Source organism: Arabidopsis lyrata (genome assembly GCF_000004255.2).
Source record: "Arabidopsis lyrata subsp. lyrata unplaced genomic scaffold ARALYscaffold_5, whole genome shotgun sequence".
In the NCBI taxonomy this organism is placed as follows: Eukaryota; Viridiplantae; Streptophyta; class Magnoliopsida; order Brassicales; family Brassicaceae; genus Arabidopsis; species Arabidopsis lyrata.
In genome coordinates this window covers 18,964,284-18,983,031 of record NW_003302551.1, presented here as the reverse complement: position 1 = coordinate 18,983,031, position 18,748 = coordinate 18,964,284, and the positions used below count along the sequence as shown (strand labels likewise).

At 36.2% G+C, this 18,748-nt stretch overlaps 3 protein-coding genes across 11 annotated transcripts; all 3 read left to right on the top strand.

The window, feature by feature from the left end:
- Positions 1–661: 661 nt before the first annotated feature.
- LOC9314300 lies at positions 662–4,412 on the top strand. Of its 4 annotated transcripts, none has more exons than XM_021024828.1 (6): positions 662–1,207; positions 1,340–1,458; positions 1,551–1,606; positions 1,725–3,290; positions 3,387–3,510; positions 3,639–4,412. In XM_021024828.1, the coding sequence occupies exons 2-6, from the start codon at positions 1,350–1,352 to the stop codon at positions 4,235–4,237; spliced, it is 2,454 nt and encodes an 817-aa protein (XP_020880487.1). In that variant the 5' UTR covers positions 662–1,207; positions 1,340–1,349; the 3' UTR covers positions 4,238–4,412. The 4 variants fall into 4 exon arrangements, with proteins under 4 accessions (XP_020880487.1, XP_020880488.1, XP_020880486.1 ...); XM_021024829.1 differs by having other exon boundaries at positions 663–1,207; positions 1,548–1,606; positions 3,393–3,510; XM_021024827.1 differs by having other exon boundaries at positions 663–1,207; positions 1,548–1,606; positions 3,390–3,510.
- A 2,037-nt stretch (positions 4,413–6,449) lies between these two features.
- LOC9314299 (serine/threonine-protein kinase EDR1) lies at positions 6,450–13,511 on the top strand. 4 transcript variants are annotated; one of them, XM_021024832.1, is made up of 18 exons: positions 6,450–6,878; positions 7,722–7,751; positions 7,863–8,117; positions 8,253–8,456; positions 8,960–9,133; positions 9,291–9,550; positions 9,700–9,819; positions 9,945–10,034; positions 10,153–10,248; positions 10,440–10,532; positions 11,026–11,146; positions 11,518–11,794; positions 12,005–12,128; positions 12,233–12,252; positions 12,338–12,494; positions 12,684–12,972; positions 13,059–13,131; positions 13,220–13,511. In XM_021024832.1, exons 3-18 carry the CDS (start codon positions 7,869–7,871, stop codon positions 13,300–13,302), a joined length of 2,430 nt encoding a protein of 809 aa, XP_020880491.1. In that variant the 5' UTR covers positions 6,450–6,878; positions 7,722–7,751; positions 7,863–7,868; the 3' UTR covers positions 13,303–13,511. The 4 variants fall into 4 exon arrangements, with proteins under 4 accessions (XP_020880491.1, XP_020880490.1, XP_020880489.1 ...); XM_021024831.1 differs by having other exon boundaries at positions 7,859–8,117; XM_021024830.1 differs by having other exon boundaries at positions 7,722–7,780; positions 7,851–8,117.
- An 843-nt stretch (positions 13,512–14,354) lies between these two features.
- Positions 14,355–17,867, top strand: LOC9312540 (trihelix transcription factor ASIL2). Of its 3 annotated transcripts, none has more exons than XR_002331793.1 (4): positions 14,355–15,455; positions 16,579–16,622; positions 16,745–16,829; positions 17,624–17,867. XR_002331793.1 is itself a non-coding variant. In XM_021024921.1 (3 exons), exons 1-2 carry the CDS (start codon positions 14,528–14,530, stop codon positions 16,617–16,619), a joined length of 969 nt encoding a protein of 322 aa, XP_020880580.1. In that variant the 5' UTR covers positions 14,355–14,527; the 3' UTR covers positions 16,620–16,622; positions 16,745–16,998. The 3 variants fall into 3 exon arrangements, 1 of the variants encoding a protein (XP_020880580.1); XR_002331792.1 differs by having other exon boundaries at positions 17,592–17,867; XM_021024921.1 differs by lacking the exon at positions 17,624–17,867 and having other exon boundaries at positions 16,745–16,998.
- Positions 17,868–18,748: the final 881 nt, after the last annotated feature.

The following is an 18,748-nucleotide window of genomic DNA, read 5'->3' as shown; positions in this document are numbered from 1 at the left end:
CCTATGGCTTTTATCGAATTGTTCAGACATCGTTCTCTTTAGTCGCTACTCTCTTTGGTTTCGCTACTTGGAAGCAACTCAAACCACAACAACTTCCTCTACTCATTTATTCTTTCTTTTTTTTTTTACTCTGGTTTTATAAGCTCAAAAGTCCAAAAAAAAGTTTGAACTTTTTAAGTGATTCGAATTATAGAGTGCAGCATATTACAAATATTCAAAACTATTACGAAAGTGGAGCCCTTGTGAGAAGGACCCCATATGAATTGTGTTAATGCGCAACGAAATAATTTTTTATAATCAAAATGAAATATTATTAATATACAGTGACTGCACTGTTTACAATAAAGCCTTTGCCTTTATTTTTCTACACCTGAAAATTGAATCGTTATGACCTTTTTTAAATTATGTTTTTTTGTCCCCTAACAAATTCAAATTCTCTTATGTTTGAAACTGCAAACTCAACTGAAACATTTATTTTATAGTCATATACTAGCAATTTCCATCTGCATTGGATACCAAATATAAACATCATCAAGCTATATATATATGTAGATGAGATCATGCTATATAAACAAAAGCCAAAATAGTTGTTGAAAAAAAAAAGATTTTCCTTTTATGTATAGAAAAAAGAAACACTTTTAATTGCTCAAAGGAGGGAGCTTTCAGTTTCCTAAATTCAAAACTCTCTTTGTCTTTGTCTCTCTCTCTCTCTCTCTCTCTCTATCTTTGCAACGGCTCTCTCTGTCGTCGTCATTTCAATTCAAATTCCGCTTATCTCATTTTTTTTAAAACGTCCCTTGCTGCTTCTACACTTCTTTTAGCTCACTACCCAAATCCCTAATCTCAAATGCCAAGAACCCCCAATCTCAAATCTGTTTTGAGCTTTCCTGATCTTACCCATTTCGCAAAACCCCCCAAAATCTTCTCTTTGTTTTGTTCGTCTGATTTGATAAATCTCATTTTGTGTTTTCTTTTTTTGTAACCTTCTTCAGTGCGATTGTGAGCTGAGAGAGATAAAGTGGAGAGCTTTTGGTCGATTTTAGGGCTAGATCTCCCAACGCCACAATTTTTTCGATTTGGCTCAATCCAATTTGGTTCTCATTTTGGTGAATTTGGTAAATCTTCCACAAGGGTTTCTGAAATTTACACTTAATGGATGGATCCATAAGTAAGAAATGAGATCTTTGACATCCTGAGAAACTGAGAGGTAAACAATTTTCATTCCTCATCTAATTCACTTTAATCTTCCGCTATATCAATCAGATTTTCTATATCATTCATTATAATAAAATGACAAAATTTAATGAAATGAAATCGATTCAATTGTTTTGATCCATAGGTAAATTAAGATGGACGTTGTTGAGAGAAAAAGACCAAGAGGAGCGTTTCTAAATCTCTTTGATTGGCATGGAAAATCCAGGAAGAAGCTTTTCTCTTCCAATATCTCCCAACTCTCTGGTATGTCTTCTTTCTTTTGTTTTCTATAGAGTCTAGACTATAGATACAAATGTTTGTTCAATAATCCAAAGTTTCTTCTTTTAAAACAGAAGAATCTAAGCAAGCAAAAGAGAATGTTCAAAACCCCTCTATTACGCGGCATTCTGTTGTAAGGCTTTTCTCCTCAACATCATTTTCCTTGTTTGATGCAATGTTTTGTGTTGTGTTAGTTTAGTGAATGACATGAACTTTTTGTGTTCTTTGCTGTGATCTGTTGTTTTAAACAGTTTGAGGTCGATCAGAGTGTAAAGAACCCAACTTACAACCCGAGAAGTGACTCGAGCTGTTGTGCTTCATCTGTAACCAGTGATGATGGAAATGTGGTTAGAGCAAGTGTGGTAGCGAGGCTCATGGGTTTAGAGGGTTTACCACTACCAAATGTTTTGGAACAACGGGTTAATCCTGATCTGGATCCATACTTTCTAAGATCCTCGCGCCAAGCAAACACTTGGGATGCTAATGTTGATCGTCAGAGTGACTTCGATGGTGTTTCTTGGGATCATTTGGATTCAAGAACCAGTAAAGGGCCGCGTAAGAGGATGATTGAGCGATTTCAAACCGAAACTTTACCCCCAAGATCAGCTAAACCGATCTCTGTCACTCACAATAAGCTCTTGTCTCCAATAAGGAATCCTGGATTTGTTCCATCTAGGAACCCTGCTTATGTAATGGAAGCTGCTTCAAGAATGATTGAGCAAAGTCCACGGATGATTGCAAGAACAAGGGTGGTGTCATCGTCTGATTCTTCTTCGCCAGTTCCATTGAGGATTCGAGATTTGAAAGAGAAACTAGAAGCTGCGCAGAAAGCGTCAACTTCAGTTCTTCCTCAACTCTCTAATGATACTCGCAACAGTAGGTACTTAAGAGGAGATCAAAACGAGAAGAAAACTACAGTATTGGGGAAAAGCAGTTGTGGTGGGTTGAAAAGTGAAGTGAAGCCACCTTCTTTCTCTGCGCAAGCAAAAGCCAGCAGTAATCAGAAGCAAGACAGCTTAACAACGTCCTCAAGTGGCAACAAGAGGATGTCTTCGGGACAAAAGGAGAAAATGGAAGCTAAGAATAGGGCGGTTAAAAGCCAAAACAGTATCAAAGGATCTTCCTCGAGCACCGGAAAGAATGTGCTTAAGCAGAACCACCAGAAGCAGAACTGCAGAGACAATCAGCAATCCAGGAGAGTAATAAACAAAGTAGTAAATAAGAATCTTGTGGAAAGTGGATCTATATCAAAAAGCCCGGGATTTACTATGACATCAGCAGAAAAACCGACTTCTTTACCTTTATCCCGCAAAAAGAACCTTCCTCGAAACAAAAAACCGCGGAATGGAGTGCAAGAATCGGGAATTTATGAAGATAAGAGGATCAAAAGGGGTGAAAAGTCGATAAAATGTAACATTTCCATTGATGGCGACTCGAGTACGAGTAAGGATGATAAGAAAAGGGACATGGATGTGATATCTTTCACTTTCTCATCTTCGATCAAAGGTTTATCATCTCATCCACAAGGAACCAAACAAGATGCAGAATCTGCTATAAGGTTCAATGTGATAGGTGGTGATTCTTTAAATGCACTTTTGGAGCAGAAGCTCAGGGAATTGACCTCAAAGATTGAATCATCTAGCTCTAGCTTGATCCAAGAAGAGTCTTTGAGTTCCCTTTCAAAGGATAGAGCGAATGGGATGATTTCATCGCCTTCCAAATATAGCGAATTGACTCAAAGCAGTCTTGATAGAGTTTTAACAGAGAGTGAATCTGTTTCTGACTGCACTTCATTCTATAACAACCAGAAAGTCCAGGTTAGTTTCGATAAACTGCAGCTTCACTATTCTATTATATCTAATGCTTATCCAGCTTACCAGTCTCTGAGAAAATGTTGTCTTTTTTCCTTAAAGAAGAAGAAGACGATGCAGGGAGAAGAACAAGAAGTTAGCAGCATCACCACGCTTACAGAAGCCGATGATTTTGCACTCTCCTGCAGCAAGAGTATCTCAGATTGCAGACATGACAGAGAATATGGTATGGTGAATTTGTGTCTGGATTTTCTTCCTTTTTTTGGACCAGGTTTTGAATTCACACCAAATAGTCTTAGTAGGGAATAGGTTTGATTTGCAGCTAAATAAGCTTAATGTTGTTGGTTTTTTCAGGCATGAAACAGAGTTCATCAGATCAAGAGCTCACTTGGGTTTCATCAAACGAGTCCCAGCACACCTTAGATGAAACAGAATCAGCAACACTCGATTGGGAGCTCGAGTACATAACCGAGATCCTCAACTCTGGGCAGCTCATGTTTCAAGACTTTGCCTCAGGGACAACCACTAATGAATCATTACTACCCTCGAGCCTCTTTGACGAAATGGAACGCTCTAGAGGAGCTGCGATGTCAATGAAGACAGAGAGAAAGGCGCTTTTCGACTGTGTGAATCAGTGCTTAGCGGTGAAATTTGAAAGGATGTTAATTGGAAGCTGCAAAGGGATGATGATGTCAGGTGGGATTTTGTTGGAACATAGAGATTTGTTGGCTGAAGAAGTGAACAGGGAAGTAAAAGGGTTGAAGAAGATGAGAGAGATGATGATCGACGAGCTTGTGGATCATGACATGAGCTGTTTGGAAGGGAGATGGATTGGTTATGAAAGAGAGATGTTTGAGGAAGGCATAGACATGGAAGGAGAGATTGTTTCTGATTTGGTTGATGATTTAGTTAGTGATCTTTTCTCTATCAGTGTTCTTAAACGGTCGTTGTAACTGGTATTGTCTTCTGAAGAAGTTTCTTCTGGTTCTGAAAATGTCTGCATGAAGTGAAGTAAATCTGAATGATATACGGCGAAAGAAGAAGTGTCACTCTTTTCATTTAAATTGATCTAATGAAATACCCGAAACTGTTTCTTTTCATAACAGTCTACAATTATTTATTTTGGCATTTTGACATTTTAAAAATGATAGGAGCTGAGTGATATTTAATAGAAAGTCAAGGTGTCGGTGGCAAAATGACGAGGACACGAGCACTTCGGTTTCTCATTTTCGGCTTATAATTTCCTCATTAATTACCAAAAATAATCATTACCAGAGATAAAATTATAGATTGTGTTTCTTTTTTTTTCCTTGTCGACAAATGTTAATCCTTATTATTTCAATAATTTTAAAAAAATTCTAACGTTTGAAAAATATATTTCCTTAATAAATAGTAATATAGTGTTTGAGAAAATTTTATCCCAATAAAAATCACAATCTATTTAACTATTTTAATCATCAAAAACCTTTATGTCTATAATTAAACTAAAATGTTAATATTGAGAAATAGCTTTAAAAATATGTTAGGTTTGGTAAATAGTTGTGTTTTAACCGGGCCTTGTGGCCTAGTGGTAAAGGGGTCACAACTGTGACTTCCGCCACCAAGGTTCGAGGCACGGCCACTGACAGGTTTACATAGGGGAATTGCCAGCCTCGTGGGATTAGTCCTTGGGCCTAGGAAGCCTTTGGGAAACCCGCGGTTATTCAAAAAACAAAATAGTTGTATTTTGGTCCCAAAACAATTAAAAAAGGTTAATTGGATCAACGGGTTGCTTGTTTAAATTACACATCAATATTGATTTTTTTTTTTAAATTAGTTGGCTATCAGAATTATTCGAAGAATATTAACTTTGGCCAAACAAAAAAACATTATAACCGGGAAAAAATGAAAAGAAAGAAAAGGAATTAGATTCGATGATAATGTTCCACGTGCAATTTCTTTATTTTTTGAAACTTTCCTCCAAATCTTATTGACCTTGACGTGATCCACTTTTAATTAATTTTCTCTAAATTTATTATTACTAACTTTGCCATTAATTGCACCACAAATAGTCTTCATCAGTACGTCATTAGATTTTTAAATAACAGGTTCTGTTCCTCACATTTTAACCCTCTATTTCTTTTTCGATATATGGGATTGGTAGGATCATTTTTCTTTTTACATATGATGTCATTTCTTATTTGTTTTCAAAAGTAATTTCATTTTTTTTGTTAATAAGAAATCATAATAGTATGAAGGGCCAGTTCGGTATATCTAAATACCATACGCCACAAAAAAAAATCATTCTTTTGTAAAATTTTTTTTCCTAACATTACAAATTAAATAAAAATAATATAAAAACCATACTAAATCAAATAAAAGCAAAGTTCACATATTTTAACAAGTTTGCAAGCAGCCAAACGCACATAAAAAAATATGAATTAAATCATTGGGAAAAAATTTTGTAAACGTTTAGGGTTTTATTTTATTTTAAGCCAGTTTACTAATAAAATTTATTAACAACATATCAATTAATATTTTATTAATTTAAAGGTGTAAAGCCCAAAAAATATAATGAAAGGAAAGCCCAACAAATTTGTTTTTTTTTTCAAAAGCTTGTAATTCTTTCTTCTAGCATAAAAGATCTTAAAAAATTTCTAAAAAAATATGCCCTTTTTAATTTGATGTCCTAAGCCATGACTTCTTCACTTGATTGTGTCACGCGCCGGGTCTGATAGTAAAGAAAGTAGGATAACAATTTAAAAATCCGAATTTGATAAAAGTATTATTTATCAACTTATAAACAAAATCCTTCTTGTTTTTTCTTTTAGTAGTTTAATTAATCAAGGTCCTCTCCATTCATTGAATTAAGGGAATTAAAGACCATCACTTTTAACTAGATAAAAATATGTGTTGTCAAAAAACTAAAAAACATATGTAAGTAATTTTTCTTCTTCTTATAAATCTCTGTATTAAGTTATTAACAAAAAAAGTTAAAAAAAAAAACGTGTTGTCAAAATTAAAGACCATCACACTTTTAAATATATAAAAATATAAGTGTTGTCAAAAACCTAAAAAAAAACATATTTGTAAGTAATATTTCTTCATTAAGTTATTAAAAAAAAAGAAAGTAAAAAAGTGCATAAGATTACCACAACCAATCACAAAAAAAAAGAGAAGCGACGGTGGGGATTCACGAGGGATGACGTGGGATGACAGCTGTCAATCAGAGAGAGGTGCATCAACTTTATGACACGTGACTCATCAAGACGCACGTGACTGAGCCATCGTCACTTGGTCAGTCGTATCTCTTCTTCTTCATCTCCTTTCCCTCGTCTTCATCACTTTCCTAAAATCCCCATCACTCTCTTTCTTTTGGTCCCTCAAATCTGTATAAATTCCCAATTTCCCAGTTCATTTACGTACATACATACATATACTCTCTCTTTTTTTTTTTTTTTTGGTATGTGTGTGCGAAAACGCATAGCTCTTTTGTTGTCTTTGATCGGGATTTTGCTGAATCTGTCTCCGCTGTGAGATCGAGTTTGTTCTTTGATTTCGTATATTCTTCAATCGGAAGTTCGATCGGAGATTGAATGCGTGGATCTGATTACGGTGATTTTACAAAAACCCTTATCGAACTTTTCTCCTTTTTATTTTTTATATATGCTCTCTCTGGAATTGTGATTCGTTTATGTTTGTGACACTTTGTGCTGTGTATTGGATCGATCTTAGGTGGTTTTTCTAGATGGTCTTTGTTTTCGTATCGGTTTTAAGTTTGGTGGGTTCTGCGTTAGGATTGGTTTCGTGTTGAAACTGAGTTTCTGGGTACGATCGAACTTATGAACTGTTATTATTCGGGAGTAAATTTATGTAGAATTGTGGTATTTCGTACCCGAGGATTCTCATGGGATCTATGTTGGTTTGCTATATCCAATTAAGATCCTTAGGAGATTCTCTCGTTGACTTGAGAGTGAGATTGTATTATGAGAGTGAATTCTATTCTTCTTATTGGAATGCTGATGATTTCATTCTCTTCAACTCTTACTTTCCGCTTCTTGTTTTTTATTTTTAGCTGATAATGAATCAATTTATGCATCCAGTGAGATATTTGGTGGTCAATTTGGAAGCTTAGTTTGATCCTTTAGAACAACATATACCGTAGAATTTGAGGAGACCGAAATAGCTTTTAATTATTTGAGACAGACGCTGGTCTTTTGGATGCAAAAGCATCGAAACTCTAGTAGTGACTAATGCAGCCATCGTTGAAATGTAGAAAGTTTGAATTTCCTCTATTTGGCATTGCACTAGTTAGGTTTTCATGTGAGAAACTAAATGCAACTAGTTTGTTTCTTTAATGTGTATCTATGAATCCATTAAAATCTCCGCCTTCTTTGTTTCCATTTTTTCGAGTACTATCAAAGTTTTTATTTACCATTTTCCTTTCTGTGAACGCAGATCGAATGACCTCCAGCTTCAGGGCTACTGGTAAATGAAGTTTGCTTCTCAATATTTTGGTCTCTAGGATTTCCCTTTTTTTATCTACTGTTCCTTTTATGGGATAAGTAGTGGCTGATATAACTATAGACATCAAGGAAGTTGGCAATGGGAGAGACGGGAGATGATGCTGGGCCATCAGAGCAAGGACCTTCTAATCAAACCTGGTGGCCTTCAGAATTTGTGGAGAGATTTGGTTCTGTTTATCTGGGATCACAAGAAGAGACCTCTAGTACTAAAGACTCACCCAGAAATCTTGGGCTAGATGGGCTGCCATCTACTACTGCCTCTAATATTCTCTGGAGTACTGGTTCACTTTCTGAGCCCATCCCAAATGGCTTCTACTCTGTGATCCCGGTAAGCTACTTTTATTTTGATACTAGCTCTGTTCAATGATTTTTTAGTGACATTCATTTGAACTCTATTAACCTGTGTCAATAGTCTTCTTCTTTTTGCTTCCTTCGACAATGTTTTTATTTAAATTTTCTACAGGATAATAGATTGAAGCAACTATTTAATAGCATTCCTACATTGGAAGATCTTCATGCTCTGGGTGAGGAAGGTCTTAAGGCTGATGTGATTCTAGTTGATTTTCAGAAAGATAAGAAGCTTTTCAGGCAAAAGCAGTTGATTACCAAACTTGTCAGTGGATTGAACTCAAAGCCACCTACTATTATTAAGAAAATTGCTGGACTGGTAAGAGTATTTGACATACTTTGTATAAATGGTCAGAGTATCTCTGCGTCATATCTTTTATAATCTACATGCTCAAAATTTGTTTCCTGTATGAAATCACTAAATGACCATATTTTTCTCCATTTTAAAGTTGCATGCAATAATAGTGATCATAAATGGATAAAATTGAGGTAGGAAGAGTTGTGACTATCCATATTGACCTTAACGTCTTCTTTTTTTTTTCTAAATTGTGAAACTATCCCATATATTTCTGCTGTGGTTCAAGATAAACTTCCCCAACTATTTAGTTCTTGCCCTTAATCTTTCTCTAATTCCACTTGTGAATTGTGCTTGCTTGGAAAAAAGCGTAAAATTAGGAAATATGTATCTTTGTTTGCTTGCCCTTTTCTCTCGTATCCCTTATTAGAACATCAAATTGTTATAGATGCGGTAAGGCAAGCATTTTATAAATCTTTTTAACTCTCTTTAGTTATCTGAAAACCTTTGTTGAAATTGTCTGGCAGGTAGCAGATGTTTATAAGCAATCAACTCTGCAGAGTCCGGCAAAAACTACGCAATCATTTGAAAACTGTGGTATTCAACTGCTAGGACAGATCAAGCATGGTTCTTGTCGTCCTCGAGCAATCTTGTTCAAAGTTTTAGCGGATACTGTTGGTCTTCAAAGTAGGCTTGTAGTGGTAAGTGCTAAGTACCATACAAAAATGCGATCAGTGGTCTTGAGTATCACTCCACTTTTGCATGTGATTGATTAGGGTTGATTAATGTTATTCTCGAGAAAAAATATTCATACCACCTTTAAACATGCTTTACATTTTGGTTGATTTGTTTGATCAGGGTTTGCCAAGTGATGGAGCTGCTGAGAGTGTGGACTCATGTAGTCATATTTCTGTCACTGTTCTGCTGAATTCTGTGGAAATGCTGGTTGATCTAATGCGATTTCCTGGCCAGCTTATTCCTCTATCAACCAAGGCAATTTTTATGAGTCATATCTCAGCGGCAGGGGAAAGTGATTCTGCAGAGAATGACTCTTGTGATTCACCTTTGGAGCCAAACAGTCCCATGTTTGGTTATCCAGAGAGAAATGACCCTGAAAAGTAAGTAAATATTGAAGTTTTAAATTGTAAAATCTCACTGCATGAACATGCACTAATTATAAGTATAGTGTGTACCATATTTTACTGCACCTTCTGTTCAATACTCGGTGTTTTGGTGTGCAGAGTTTCTAATGATTGTTGTTGTACAGTGCAGAAAAAGATGAAAACCTTTCGTTGCACAGGAAACTGGATGGGTCTCCAAATACGTCTGGTCCACCATCAAGGAATGTGCTCTTACGATCTGCCTCTGCGCTAGAGAGGAAATTAAGGTGATAAGCCTAGTTGTTTTTATTATGTTTTTGTGCTACCAACCCCAGGTTTGAATATAGCTTCTGTTATACCGAGGAATGGAATAGATGACCGTATGTCATTAGTATTATCTTTTATTCTCCAGTTTCTCACAGAGCGAGTCAAACATGGCTAACGAGTTTTGGCGGCAGAGCCGGAGAAAGGTCATTGCTGATCAGCGGACTGCTAGTTCCAGGTACTCTCATCCCTGTTAAATGGTATATTTATATGCATTTTGAACCAAGTAATTCGATTTTTCATTCATAATTCCATTTCTCTAATTTCTTAGATCTTTTTTTATATCTCGTCTGCAGTCCCGAACATCTTTCCTTCCGAGCCCGTACAAGGTCCATGCTAAGTGGCGACAAGAACTTGGCACGAGATTTCACCGATGATGTTGCCACATCAAGGTTCATTATGGTTTTTGTCCTTTGTAACTTAGATATGTTGGAGAGATTTTTGCAGACTTGATTTGAGCTTTTAGTTTTATAAATATGCAATATATATACACAAGAGGGTATGGTATTTGTGAATTGTGGTGTCTGGTTTAGTGCCTAAATTTTGTTAAACAAATGCTTATGTATTCAGTTTTCATGTGCAGCTGCAAATCTGTTGGAGGAGCGAAATTGGAAACTAAGAGAATAAGGAGGAGAAGCATCAGTATAACTCCTGAGATTGGCGATGATATTGTCAGGTGGGTATTTAGTTTATGGCTCATTGAACTTCTTCATGTGCATGGCAAAGCTAGTATGATGTTTTTCTAACTATCTGCATTCTGGGTTACATATATAGTTGCCTTTATAAACAAACTTCTCTGGTTTCAATATATCCTTATTTTCCAGTGATAGGTTGTACTTGTATTCTGTTTCACCTTATATTTTTTCTCAGTTGTGATTTCATACATGTATTTGTTCCGACAAAATTAGTGGTACACTCTCTTATGGAAAATATTAAAAGAATGCAAAGAGAGGGCATTCTTTTTCTAAGTTGGGATCACATATATATCACTGTACGAGCATGTGATTATATAACATTACATATATGGAACTAAAGTTTTTAGCAACTGCAATGATTGTTACCTCTCTTTAAGATTTATGGACCATTAGTTATTTGGAACACGGAGCTTCAGTGTTTTTGTTATTTCATTGACAACTTTTTTTTTAAAGTTACCTGTTAATCTTTTTCAGGGCAGTACGAGCGATGAATGAAGCCTTGAAGCAGAATCGCCTCTCAAAAGAGCAAGGGGATGATGGTTCATCTCCTAACTCTCCAAATGACAGAACCGAGAGCTCTCATCTCCAGAAAAATGTACGTTAAGCTTATTAATATATACATCATTGAAATATTTTGAGAAATTTGGCTATGCTGGTAGCTTGTAATCATAGAAGTTAAAATATTGAAACAAAGAAACTTGGGCTGCAACAGGATACTGTGTCTCTTTTCTCATCGACTAAGTTGAAATGGGAAGTTTTATGAATTTCACGATATGGAAGAAAAATCCTAGAAGATGCTCTGTTGTGATGTGTAGGAAATCAAATGTACTGTTTCACCAAGGCACAATAATCAATTTCAAGTGGATGTTTGTCAACATGCTTAACAATATGGCTCTTGGAAACGTTCACTCATTTTGAATTACGACTTATGAAACTTGTGGCTTAACTAGACTTTTCTGCTTCTAGGTCTCTGGTTTTCATCTTGATGCTCATGACCAAGTTTCTGGTGGAAGGTCGACACTTTCAAGGGAACCACTAGATCCGCAGAAGGCAATCTCACTACCATCTTCTCCCCAAAACTACCGAAGCCAATATGAACAGAGTGGATCGTCACATCGTAATATAAGCCATATCTGGGATAAAGTTCTGGGATCTCCCATGTTCCAGAATAAGCCATTATTACCATATGAAGAATGGAACATAGACTTCTCTGAGTTGACTGTTGGGACACGTGTCGGAATTGGTAAGGATCTTTAGCTCAATGTTTTTAATTGGATTTATGCGTTCTTGCAAAATTGTTGGCCATGAATTTCCTTCAAGAAAAACGTCTAGTATTTCTTAATTATCCTTCACGCTCCTTACCCTTGTAGTTGTCATCAAATACTTTCTTATTTTTATTTTTTTTTTGTATTAGCAACCCATCTAAAACATTTTCGTTGATTTTTAAATCCAGGATTTTTCGGAGAAGTATTCCGTGGGATCTGGAACGGGACAGACGTCGCGATCAAAGTGTTCCTTGAGCAAGACCTTACAGCTGAGAACATGGAGGACTTCTGCAATGAGATATCAATTCTTAGGTAAGTCTATAGGCTTCTCTCTGTTTATTCAAATTTAGCAATATCGTCTTGACTTGTCTGACTTTCTTTCCTGCCTTCTTTTTCTGCGTCCAAATAAACACCAGCCGACTTAGACATCCCAATGGTACTCCACTACTCTTCTATCTCTATGACACTGTAAGATTTTAGTATATGTTTTCATTAACGCATGCATCTTCGGCTTCTTGTAGTTATACTGTTCCTTGGAGCATGCACAAAGCCTCCACGATTATCACTGATCACTGAGTACATGGAAATGGGATCTTTGTATTATTTGCTCCACATGAGTGGACAAAAAAAGAGGTTAAGCTGGCGGAGGAAGCTAAAGATGCTTCGTGACATTTGCAGGTAATTTCATCTTCCATACAAAACCCTGTATTCTTTTTTCCAACATAATGTGGTATAATATTGTAAAATATTATTTTGACGAGAAGGCAATAACACTTCCAAATAGGACCTGGAATTGTGTCTCGATGAGGAAATTTTGTAATCATTTTTTATTAACGAACAGCGTTTAAACTTGTAAAATGTTGCTAGGGGCTTGATGTGCATACACCGGATGGGGATAGTACACCGTGATATAAAGAGCGCAAACTGTCTTTTGAGCAACAAATGGACAGTTAAGATCTGTGATTTTGGGCTCTCGAGAATAATGACAGGCACAACAATGAGAGACACAGTCTCAGCAGGAACTCCAGAGTGGATGGCTCCTGAACTTATCCGCAATGAGCCCTTCTCGGAAAAGTGTGATATCTTCAGCTTAGGTGTAATAATGTGGGAACTCTGCACTTTAACCAGACCTTGGGAAGGAGTACCGCCTGAACGGGTAACATAACTGAACAAGAAGAAGGCTCTTTAGTGACATGTGTGATGTGTCTATATATAACAAGTTTCTGCATTTTTTTTTCTCAGGTTGTTTATGCTATTGCTTACGAGGGAGCTCGGCTTGAGATTCCTGAAGGACCACTGGGAAAGCTTATTGCAGGTCTTGTGACTGCTCAAAGTGTTGTTCCTGAATGTTTATCGGATGTTTATGGAATATCCTTTTCTGATGTGTTTTCTCCTGTTCGCAGATTGTTGGACAGAACCGGAACAAAGACCGAGTTGCAATGAGATACTCTCTCGTTTGCTGGATTGCGAGTATTCGCTTTGCTAACTTCTGTCAATCATTTTCCTTCTGTGAATATAAAACTTTGCAGCGAGAGAGGTTTTTTTCTCTTCGTTTTCTTTTTCGAATATTGTTGGCTTTCTTCATTGAGTTTTTGTACAAAAGAACTTTGGCGGTTTCACAAAAAGCTTTGTGGAACTCTTTTCCGTTTGATCATTTGCAAATTCGTAAATTCAAAAACCTTTTAAAGAAAAAAAGTAGACTTACAAATTTCACAAAAAGCGAGAAGACTTGCTCACTCGTTCAGTTTAAATGATTAAGCCTTCTACTCTTTTTCGTACCATAAAGGTTTGTTCGCATTTGCTATGAGAAGGTGTTGCACAAAAAATAAATATATTTTCGTTTACATAAAAAAAAAAAAAAGGAAAAGGAGCTTTTTTCCGATAACTTACAAAAAATGATATTTTGGTCAGACTACTTGGCACTACTAGCATTACATTTTACGGTAACTAAAATAAACTAATCAAACATCTAATGAGCCATATTCGATTAGTCAATTACCTTGATTTTCCTCTACAGTTTCAGAAAATTTCACCATGCTATAAATTATTCAATTACATACTATTAATGGTCGATACCAATTCATTTCTTACCGTTAAAAATCATATTCTAATTAAGCTAGACAAAAATGGAAAATGTCAACCAAAACCATAAATAATACCAACTAATCTTAAATTGTGAAAAAAATTCTTCTGTAAAATAAAAGTCAACACAAAATTGACTAACCTTGAAAACCATCTTATAAACAAGCGTTTCGATACAGTGAGATAAAAAGAGAAATTAAAACATAATGAAATTTGTTTAGAATTACTACACGTATAACTAATGAATTTTAGACTAGACTATATGAAGAAAAAAAAAAAGACTAGACTATAAAATTTCACATGTTTTTCCATAAAATATTAAATTGAATTTTTAAAGCGTTTGTCAAACAGAAAAATATAAGTATCTTCTTATCTCGTAAAAAGTAAAAAAAATTTAAAATAAAAATTAAAATATTTTAGCTCTTAATAAAACGAAATTAACGATATATATAAATGAATCTGCTCACGGTTTAGTACATGCACACAAAGCAAAAACGCTGGTTTGTTTTTTTAAAAGAACTTCGTTCGTCGTCAATTCCGTTACCGTCACCGTCACCGTGACTGTCCACCTCCGTTTATCTCATCCTCACCGTTCATCTTCTCCGATCTAACTCGCCGTCGTTCACCGTATGATGGACGCCGTCAACGATTCCTTTTCGCCGGGATCTTCTCGTCCTTCGCCGTCGACGCTTTCTCGTGAAGATTGCTGGAGCGAGGAAGCGACCTTCACGCTAATCCAAGCCTGGGGTAATCGCTACGTCGAGCTTAGCCGTGGTAATCTCCGTCAGAAACACTGGCAAGAGGTGGCTAACGCCGTTAACGACCGTCACTACAACACCGGCCGAAACGTTTCCGCCGCCAAATCGCAGCCGTATCGCACCGACGTTCAGTGTAAAAACCGGATCGATACTTTGAAGAAGAAGTTCAAAGTGGAGAAGGCTAGGGTTTCCGAATCCAATCCCGGTGCCTACATCAGCCCTTGGCCTTTCTTCTCCGCTCTCGATGACCTTCTCCGGGAAAGCTTTCCGACGTCTAGTAATCCTGATTCAACTGATAACATCCCGAGCCAGAGGCTATCGCTTCCGATGGCGATTATTCCAGTTCCGGTCGCTCCACGATCGGCGATCCCCAGACGTCCGGCGACGTCGCCGGCGATTATACCTCACGTCGGTGACGATTTACTCGGATTCCGCGGAAATCTAAACGCATTCGCGGCAGCCGCAGCGGCGGCGGCGTGCCCGGCGTCTGAGGATGATTCGGAAGGTTCAAGGTCTAGATCGAGCGGACGAAGCGGAAGTAAGAAGAAGCGGGAGAGGGAAACTGAGAAGAAGCAAGGTTACAAGGAAGTTGCCGACGCAATTGAGAGGCTTGGACAGATATACGAGAGAGTCGAGGAGAGGAAGAGGAAGGAAATGGTTGAATTGGAGAAGCAGAGAATGCGATTCGCTAAGGAATTGGAATGTCATAGGATGCAACTCTTCACTGAGATGCAGGTACGTCTTCATAAGCTCCGGCGTACTTCTGGATCCAAAGGACCGACGTCCTCCGCCTCCGCCGGTGAGACCTGAATCCCTTTTCTCGCCGAATTTCGTAATCTGTGTCTTTCTCCATTGTTTAGCTGTGTAACAGTGACTATATAGAGTAAGAGTAGAAAAAGAGTTTACCTTTACTTGTGTATTCTCTGTGCCAACGACGGCTTTAAGTATAATAAACCCATCTGTGAAAGATTTGAAAAGAATTCAAAGTCCAATGCTTTTGCTTCTTGCAGAAAATGATCTACTTGATTTCATTTATGTGTTCAGAGGGTTATGAAAATTTAGTAGCTTGGGTAGGATCTGCAAAAGTAAAGGAAATGATGTTGGTACAAAAGCAAATTAATTTCGCACATAGATGATGAATCTGAAGAAAAATAAAACTAATTAGTAGCAAGTATTGGTATTCATGGTAAGTAAGAGGTTCTGGTTACTTTTCTCTCCTAGATGTTGTTGCTTTGTTACTTCTGTTTCTTGCAATTATAGCTTGAGGCTGGAAATTTTTTTACAATGACTGATGTGAGCATTAGTTGGGAAGCAGTTCAGAGCTAGAAAGTTGAATCTGCTTCTTTTTGTTGTTAAGCATGAGTGTGCTTTGTGAAGTGGCACGATGATAGCTTCCTCTATTCCTTTTCTATTTGAGTGTGATGCCCAATAAGTTTGTTCAAACTCTACTATCAAGAGTAGCCTTTTGTTGGTTAGTTGATTGAGAAGAAGATTGTGAGTTTGCATGCTAACTGCTTCGAAAGTTAGGAAATACTGGGTATCGATGTTTGAAAAGATAGTGCATGATATGTTGAAGAATTAGTTTTGGTTTAGAGAGACAATGCTTGAGATACCGCTGAAGAATGAACTGAGAAAACAAACCAGCATGACGAGATTTGCAACCATTAGTTATTGGCATGTCTCAAAAGACAAAATTTGATTTTTTTGGATGCATCAAATCTTTCCTGCAACTTGGCTATGGCATTATACAAAATACCGTTGTTTCTTTCGTTTTTGCTTGGTCCATTTTTCTCTACTTGTTAGTCTAACCATCACCTGCTAATTTGATGAATTCCTCTTTGCATCACATGTCTGACCACTAGAACTAATAATCAGCAGCCGTTCATGTATGAATAATAAGTGAAATTTTTCTGTGTATGCAGCTCTTGATTATGGGATGATAGACTTTCCTAGTTACTTCTAATGGGTAAGCCTCCTTCCTTTTTATTTTTTTGTTCAAAACTCTCTCGTCGATCAAAACTTAGACTATGTAAATCCAAAAGTCATGTTTTGAGTTGTTGGGCTTAAGTCGTTGTTTTTGTTTTGCAGCATCATGAGTTTGTGATTGTAGCCATTGATGAAGATGGGAGAAGTCAACATCTAAGCGTTCTTCCACCAACCAATAGAAGATATGGTAACAAAGAAAAATGAGTTTGTCTTTATTTTGTAAATTTTTTACTCTTTTAGAAGATTCCGATTCCAACCCATGATTGAAGAGAAAGAAAATTGGTGACTTTATATTGGTATATCTAAACAATGAAACAGTAGAAGAAATAGTTTTCAGCAAAATTTCTTGGTTATTATTGTTTGGTATTTCTTACTTTGTGTTTTGATTTAATTAGGGGCAAATAAAAACATTTTTCTTCAGGGGTGTACCGCCGGCTATATCATAGTAATTCATTATTTTTCTATCACAAATCTCAAAATAAATAAAGATTCTCTTTAGCTAGTATATGACTATATGATATGTTTTCTTTTTTCAAAAATGAAACTTAAAGAGTTTTATAACAAAATTTGAATGTATTCAATGTAGGGTAAAGGTCATATACTGATATCAAAGTAAATGATATGTATTCATTATGTATTTTTTTGTCAACATGTGGTCATTGTATGATCTTAACAATTACCAGCTCATAATATAATTCAAAATTCACTAGATTCACCAATAATAAATTTCCTCTTTTTCCTACTAACGAATAGTTTTCCTTTAAAACATCTAAATGTATAGAAATACATACAAAATAGCAAAAATATCCATAAAAATACAAAAAATAATATATAAAAAATTTTATACTTTTACAAATGTAATACTTAAAAAAAAAAGTTAAAACTGTTTAATGATTTTATATTGTTAAAGTCATATATATTTATCATGTCCTCTCTTTTTTGTTTGTAGGATTACTAATATATAAGATTGTTAAACGACAGAGCTACCCGTACGTAAAGTATAGTAAAACTAAGGAGGCATGGAAAGAAGAGAAGAGAAGACAAAAGATATCAATGTAACAGTCCGGATCCGTGCATGATTTGATATCTTTCCATTATTTTTATTATGTTGTAGTTTGGAATCCTAGCATTAGACAATATGTTACCATTCACAAACCAGGTAAACTCATATTTGGTGTACAAGTATTTTCAAAAAGCTATTTAAGATACGATCCTTTTGGAAATACGTATAAACTACTGAGCATGTCATACGGCAGCACTGATGATTCTTATGTTCTTACATTGGGACCTCGAGAATCATGGAGACAGATCAAAGAAATTCCTAAGCGTTTTTTATCATGTAAAGGGATATGCATCAGTGGAGTTTTATTTATTATTGTTAACACTGGAGTTCGAAAAGAAATCATGAGTTTTGATGTGAGGAGTCAAAAGTTCAAATTAATCCAAACACACAATTGTATGCGGTACGAAGACGTGGAGCCTAATCCTTCACTAGTGAGCTACAAGGGGAAATTAGCATGGCTTATCTTAGAATCATCGTTTTACAAATTATGGATTCTTGAAGATGCTGAAAAACAAGAATGGTCGTGCCAAGACTTTCATATACCAATGTCTCTGGAATATCCTATTGTGGAAGTTGATTACTTGACAGAAGATGGTGAATTTGTTTATGTATCGGTATCATGGCAAGATAAAGAGATTTATGTGTCCTATTATGATCCAAAGAGAAAAGGTAACAGGAGGATCAAGATTGAAAAATTTGAAGATGATGATGATTTTTGGCTCCGTAATGGATGTCGTGACGACGATTGGGTATTTCTTGGAAGTATTCCGGATCACATTGAAAATCTCATGTCTCTAAAACACATGACAACTTATTCACCTTCTGTTGAGAATCTCATGTCTCTAAAGCACATTAATTGTTCACCTTCTGTCTGATTCTTTCGAGTGTTTTAGCTTTTTTGCTCTCATCATAAGAGACTTGTCATAGTTTGTGTTCGTTATATATTGGTGCCTCAAATGAGGTCTATGAAACTATAGTTTATTTGTCAATGGACATTTTTTTGAAAGCTAAGCATAAGATTAAGAAGAAGAAAAATATACAAG